The sequence below is a fragment of the Lactuca serriola genome, chromosome 2, assembly GCF_051521515.1.
Source record: "Lactuca serriola cultivar US96UC23 chromosome 2, Lser_US96UC23_V15, whole genome shotgun sequence".
Lineage (NCBI taxonomy): Eukaryota > Viridiplantae > Streptophyta > Magnoliopsida > Asterales > Asteraceae > Lactuca > Lactuca serriola.
In genome coordinates this window covers 104651279-104658748 of record NC_136409.1, presented here as the reverse complement: position 1 = coordinate 104658748, position 7470 = coordinate 104651279, and the positions used below count along the sequence as shown (strand labels likewise).

The window sequence follows — 7470 nt, the reverse complement described above, 5'->3', positions numbered from 1 at the left end:
TGCGGATGCTTTAGTTCTCAACCACTAACAAATCCTTAAGTTCTCACAATAACTCAGAACTATATATATATATCAAGGTTGCAGAAAACGCTAGACGTTACCTAGGCGGTGGACTGGGGTCTAGGGATTAATCGGTTAGACGGGGATTAATCGGGGACCATTAATTATTAGAAAAATAATTCAAAAAATTGTAAATCTAATTTTAATACTAAGAATATAAGTAAATAAGCATAAAAGTTTAATAATAACTTAATAAGTTTAACAAACACAACCATTTATCATCCAAAATAAACATAAAAGTTTAATAATAAGTTTAACAAGCACACCAAATCATATCCAACAAGTCCATAAAAGTTTAAAATAAGTTTTAACAAGCACAACAATTTTCTTCTAATCTTCACCACATACTTCCATTATTTGAACCCCATCCGACTCATATTCGTCTTCTTCTAACACTTGATCCTCACTCTCGGACTCAAAATCTTCATCAAAAAGTTCCCTCGTTTTTGGACTTTCTCGGGGTGCTTGACTAACATCGGTTTCAAGAGTTTCATCAACCGTTTTGGGGTCTACTTCATCTACATCACAATCATCGCAATCAACAATCCATTCTTGAGCGAAGAGAGAATGATTTGATAATAGCACTTCTATGTTTCTATCTTTTCTCTTTTTGTTTTTCTCCATTAAATTAGCATTGAATTGAACATAAACAAGATTGTTCAATTTGCTTGTCTCCAATCTATTTCGTTTCTTTGTGTGTACCTACAAATTTAAACACAACAGAGAGTTTAAACATGCTTAATATTTAAATTTTATAAAATATAAATTTAATGCTTTATATTACTAACCCCTTCAAACGTGCTCCAATTCCTTTCACAACCTGATGAACTACTAGTTAAAGAAAGAATCCTCATTGCAATCTTTGTCAAATGAGGAGTTGTGCCACCAAATAGTCCCCACCAACTAGCTATGATTTTGAAACAAAAACACATTATTAATCGATAAATATCAAAATTTTATAAAATAGATAAATAGATAACTAAAAGGAAAACGAATTACCCGGATCAAAGTCGGCATCATTCACCTTACAATGTTTAATTGCAAGATCGGAGCCAAATCTATCAACCTTCTTCTTGCACTTTGGCAAGTCAATAGTTACGACTTGCCTTTGTATCTCTAAATCTCCAAGAAATAATGTATCAAAAAAATCAAGAACCGCATCCATTACATCGGGATCAAATTGGAGTTGTGCATCATTATAATGGTAATACGGATTCAAAAGATAAGATGTCAAATGTAAAGTTGAATCTAGTCGACCTTTCATCTTTGTGTTTATGATATCTATAATAGGCTTGTAGTGTTTCTCGTTACCACCCAAAGATTTGATAATTTCTTCTTTTGCAACTTTAATCTCCCCATAAACAAAACCCATTGAGGGCTTCCAATCCGCATCAACCATTCGAAGGACTTTCACCAAAGTAGAGAACACTTTTAAACATTGTGTCACACCGGACCAAAATTGAACACTTGTCACCGTTTTATATGAGGCGATCCCTTTAGGCTTACCGGAAAATTTACATTCCTCCCATTCGTTGCTAGAGAACATATGTCTTAGTTGCTCCTTTTTTCGGACAAACTTTGTAATGTTAGAAAGGCCGAAGCAAATCTTGTGACTCCCGGTCGGATAATTTCCCTTTTGTTGGTGTAACTTCTCATCATCGCCAAGGTTTTGTGGTGAGCGTAAATGAATATGGTTAGTTTCTTTGCTTGATCTAGGATTTTCTTAAACCTTGGGAGTGCTCCGATACCTTGAAAAACAAACACGATTAAATAACAAATTATAATATATAATTAAACATTTTTATACTACATAAACTACTAAAAAAATAAAATAATAAATACAATAAATAAATAAAATAATGTAAATACCTTCAAGCATGAGGTTAATGGTATGTGTTGCACATGATGTCCAAAAAATAGATGGTCTTTTCTCTTTTAGCAACTTTGCTACCCCCATGTTATTTGTGGCATTATCGGTCACAACTTGAACAACATTCTCAGGACCAACTTGTTGAATACAAGATTCCACATACTCATATATGTGTTGGCTTGTATGTGCTTCACCGGAACATTCTTTTGAAAATAAAAAACGGTACCCATCTTCGAATTAACACATAAAGTCATAATGCTTCTCCTCTTTCGATCGGACCAAGCATCCGTCATAATCGAGCATCCATCCTCTTTCCATTCGTTTTCGTTTTTTTTCAACAAATTTTTTGTTCTTTCAACTTCAAGCTTTAGAAGTGGGTTACTCAAAGCATATCTAGTAGGACATGGAAGCCCGGTTCCAAATTGGCCAATAACCTCTAACATCATTTTGAAGCTATCCCTTTCAAAGGCATGAAAAGGAATCGCACTCTCGTATGCCCACCTACTAATAAATTTATGGACCGCTAATATTCTTTCTTTCCGGAAAATATTTTTAAGATCAATATTTTTTCCCTTTCCCGCCTTCAAAACTTCTTCGGGGTTTATTATGTTTGTGAAGTTATCCATGGGGCCTATAACATTTGGAGCCTTCAACCCCAAATAATTTTCTACTTCATCCACGCTATCATGCAATTCTTGTCTCGCCTCTACCCTTAAATCTTCAATATGAACTTTTTTAGCTTTCTTTTTCAACTTCCCTTCGTTAAGATAATTTAGACATTTCAATTGATCATCTTTTGTAGACTTTGGACATGAAGATACATTTCCCGTTACATGAGCAATATGTTGTTTCATCCTATAAATCCCCCCACCAAACACTTTTCCGCACAAGGTACATTTCAATCTATCCATGTTGCTTTTATCTGGGATGACACCATATTCCCAACCAACATCATCTGAATTACGTTTATGTGCACCAGTGGCGGTTGATCCAATAGATGTAGTAGATGCATTACATGCCATTGATTGTCAACTGTTATAAAAAAAATACATTAACACATTAAAAATTCTCACTAAATCAACAAACTTTGTATCATATCCATTTATCATCACTTCATCTAATATTTATTATTGAGTATATCATGATTATCATCACATTAACACATTAAAAATAGTTGAAAACTCACTCACATATCACTAAAAAAATCACATTAACAATAACACCGTATTGGTGTTATTCATATCAGAGGCTCTGTAAACAAGTTCTGTAAACCGACTAAACTCAATCATATTTCCAAACTCGCTTCTAATTAATTTTTAGCAAAAACAACCTGTTCTGTAAACTCAATCTCAGCTCTATATGAAGCAATGATACTGGAACTAAGTAAACTCAATCACATTAACAGAATAACAAGTACGAATGTTACCCAACTTTCGTATTCAACAGGTAGTAAAGATCAAAGAATCAGGCCAAAATACTGGAAACAAGTGTATAAACTAAACAAGTTGATACCGGAATCGGGCCAAAGTACGAATGTTACCCAACTTTCGTCTTCCATGTTTAACATAAAAATAAGCATATATTTCATCATTATTTTATCAGAAATCAATTGATTAAGACCTTAAACTGAGGACAATAGATAAAATTGAAATTTGATAGCAAAAATCGAGTTTGATAAACTAACCTGTGTCGATTATGAAGATTGTTGTCGAACACCGAATACAATGCAGCCCTAACAGCGGCTCTAACAGCAAAGATGGCGGATTTCACACATTGGGGTTGTAACAGGCGATGGTGATGACACTATTATCTTCTTCGATTTCATCTTTTAGTCAAGAGAGAAACCACAAAAAAGTTTTCAGCTTTTCGTCGAGAGAGAAACCACAGCGACGGGAATGAGCGAAGTGGGAACGAGCCCTAGAAAAAATTATTAGTTTTTACGATTTTGCCCCTAATCTTTTTTGAAAATCCGTTGACCGATGTTGACCAATTAAAGGCCTAGATCCGCTTATCTCCGATTAGCTCCGACTTTGACCGTCTTTGACCAACCCCGATTACCTTGAGCGATTACACATAAAACGTGGTCGGTTGCAGTCCGCCTAGCGCCTAGGCGCCGATTAATCGGCCGCCTAGGCCGATTTTTATAACACTGATTATAACACTGATATATATATATATATATATATATATATATATATATATATATATATATATATATATATATATATATATATATATATATATATATATATATAAAACTATGTGCATGTGTATGCATATGTATAGATGTCTATTTATGTTTTATGAATATGTACGTAATTGTACATTTTTATGATACATATACTTGCACATACATACACACGCATACAAATAAATTCAAATTAATAGACATGAACTCAAATATTTATTCCCGATGCATAGTTGCTTTAAAATAAAACTCATAACATTCAATAAATTAATAATGTGATTACTTGCAATGCCTATAAGCCAACCATAAGATATAGACAATAATAGCAAGGTTAATAATCATAATCACGATTAGGGAGGATGGAATCGTCCCCGTCCTTCCCGCTACCTGCCAAAGCCTCTGTGGAGGGAGTCACACCCGCCTAAACTGCATCCCTCCCAACCCATCTTCCCTATTTTTCTTCTGTGATTCAACCCTCCAGCGGTTTCTTGAACCTGCTCAACACCCTCTCTTTCTCTCCTGCTCTCCTCCCGGTGCTTCTTCTTCTTCTCCTTGCTGGTCAAAACCGCTACCATTCTGTTCTCTCTTATAACATTAACTTTAATGAGAATGGTAACCATAAATGGTCTCTGCGGTTTTACAAAAGTCACAAATTCAATCGATGCTAAAAAAAAATTATTGAACACGAGGTGCGGCAGTAGAAAGGGTCTCATACCAAAAGTTAACAAACAACCAAACCATAGTATTAAAAAGATTTACAATTTACAATAATTTTTGATCAATTTTGAAAATAATTACAATATTATCGAAAATAACCCATGCATAATGCTTCAACAAGTGTTGTCTCTCTATGTGTCACTTAGCATATGATCCCTGAAAAAGCATGTAAAATGAGCGGTCAACTACTGAAATAGTTGGGGAGTTCACATGTTTATAGCATAACATAGTTTCAAATCATGAAAATCAGAACATTGATTAAAGTTTCCTTAAATGGAAGTTTGTTGCTGAAACGAGTAACATGTTTGCATAAAACAGTAGTTTGTTGCCAAAGTAAGTAAACACGTTTGCATAAACAGTAGTTCGTTGCTAAAGTAAGTAAGCATGTTTGCATAACAAAGTCCGTTGTTATCATAAGAAATAAATTATGTTGCTAAAAAAAGAAATAAAGTTCATTTTTTTCATCAGAAATAAACTTCTTTGCTAACATGAGATACAAAGTTCATATTTTCATGAGAAATAAAGTTCGTTGCTAATATGAGAAACAAAGTTTGTGTCACACCCCCAAACCAGAACGGCGGAAACCTTCGGGGGCGGAGGACGTCATGCTCAGTATCATAACCATAGTGAAGAAAGTAAACACAACCATCATAAATATAATTTAAAAGGTTACATCGTTTCATAATACATGTTTCCAAATAAATTACATATGATGTAAAAATAGTTCACAAAAAATCTACACCTTAGCGTCTTGTCTTCAAAAAGTCTTGTGGTTACCTGTATTACTGATTACCTAAGAATACAAGTTGTTTTTAAAGAGTATCAACATTAAAGCTGGTGGGTTCATAAGCAACTTATGAATGAAAAATGAATGTTGTTCCTTAAAGTTTGTTATGAGTTTGATTCCAAAAAATCCAATATTTTCAAAAAGGTTTATTGTAGTCTTAACTGAACCAGGACTTAGTATATGTAAGTAAATCATCATACGTATACGTGGTTTTATATGTAAATAAAACTCCTTTTTGTGAAATCCTTAAATTCCTGTGAACGGCGTGTTTGTTAATTTCCCATGTGAGTTGTTATAACCATACTATGACTCGAAGACCTCGTACTTGACGTTCTTCAAGCATCGGAATGTTATGACACTTGTCACCCCAGACCTGCCGGTCTAGCTATTGCAAGCAGCTCAGGTGCGGGTTGTCAAACCCAATATAGATCTATATACAATTATCACGCTCTCCCTACAAGAGATTCTACCTATAATTACAGGACTTTTCTATAGTACTAAAGAGTACTCCAAAGATGAATGTCTCACAAATTTATTCATTAACATGTTCACGTAGTTTGTAATAAAATACTCACTTTGTAAATCGATAGTATTATCATTTGAGGTGCCCAAACTATACCTATTATAGTTTTATCAAAATGTTTTATGTTGTAAATGAAACCTTGTTATGCATGACCTTGTATTTCAATAGAATGACATTGAAAATGCTAAATATAAAATCTTACACACCTTGCTCAACATGTTACAAGGTGTGAAAAATACTCTTAAACTTGTTTTAACAGTTTAATTATTAACTGCCACTGTTTTAGATTATTTATAGAAAAATCATCGTGAGTCGAAAACTAAATCCGTAAACTCAGAGAGTTTGGAAAACGAGTCTATTATGTTCACAAATTTTCTTATAAGGTGACAAGTGAGAGGGTGACACATGGAAGGCAAGTGGGTACACTTGACCCACTTGTGGGGTAAATATCCTCTTAATATAAAATAATGATTTTAAATTAATAAATCCTTGAGAAATAAATAAAATATGAGTTCTGGGAGTTTAAAATGGTAAAAATATGAATTTGGTGAAAAAAATCCCGTCAAAAACGTCAAAAACGGGCTTAGGAGGCGAAAGTAGTCGAAAACCGGAAGAAGGAAGAGAACCTGCGAGGTTCGGTCCTTAGGAGGTGAGAACCGAGAGAAGAGAGGAGTAGGGACCGAAGGTAGGTGAAGGGACCGAAGGTGGAGGCTCAGGTCCGAAAGTGGAGGTTCGGCTCGCAGATTTCGGTCCAAGGGGGGCTTCGCTTCTAACAGCTTCGGCCCTTATGAGAGGTTCCCTCTAAGAGGGTTCGGTTCCTAAGAGGGTTTCGGCCCTAAATGGCTATTTTTCAATATAACTTCTCGTTTTGAGTGATTTTTGGCCAAGTTAAGGGTCAGGATGACCCGATTGACTATAAAAAGTTGACAAAAATTTTGAGAGAGATTTGGGAGAGACTAGGAGAGATTTGGGAAAGATCCACTTTTAGCCATTTTCATTGAATAATCTTACAATGCAAGGTCCGTGGACCCCGTTATACTTTGTTTATGATTATTTTAAGTCCCCAAAAGGGTTCATAAACGTGTCTTGATGCGTTTAACTCCCTTCTTAGGGTTTCACATTGATAACACATAGATTTACCGAGACACTCGAATTCTTGACACACAAATGTACGTTTTGATAGAATAACATTTAATCATACAAGTATTATACAAGATTGACCGGTTTGACTTGTTGACTTAACTTTGACGTGTTGACTTTGGATTTGACTTGTTGACTTTGACTTTGACTTGAATTTGACGGTTGTCACATTATCCCCCCGTTAG

At 34.7% G+C, this 7470-nt stretch overlaps 1 protein-coding gene and 1 pseudogene across 1 annotated transcript; both read right to left on the bottom strand.

Moving 5' to 3' along the window:
• Positions 1-390: 390 nt before the first annotated feature.
• LOC145089439 (uncharacterized) lies at positions 391-1606 on the bottom strand. The gene is made up of 3 exons (XM_079027877.1): positions 1060-1606; positions 849-967; positions 391-762 (listed from the first exon to the last, which is right to left on the bottom strand). The coding sequence occupies exons 1-3, from the start codon at positions 1604-1606 to the stop codon at positions 391-393; spliced, it is 1038 nt and encodes a 345-aa protein (XP_078884003.1).
• A 5-nt stretch (positions 1607-1611) lies between these two features.
• LOC145089438 (uncharacterized) lies at positions 1612-2952 on the bottom strand (annotated as a pseudogene).
• Between the last annotated feature and the right edge of the window lie 4518 nt (positions 2953-7470).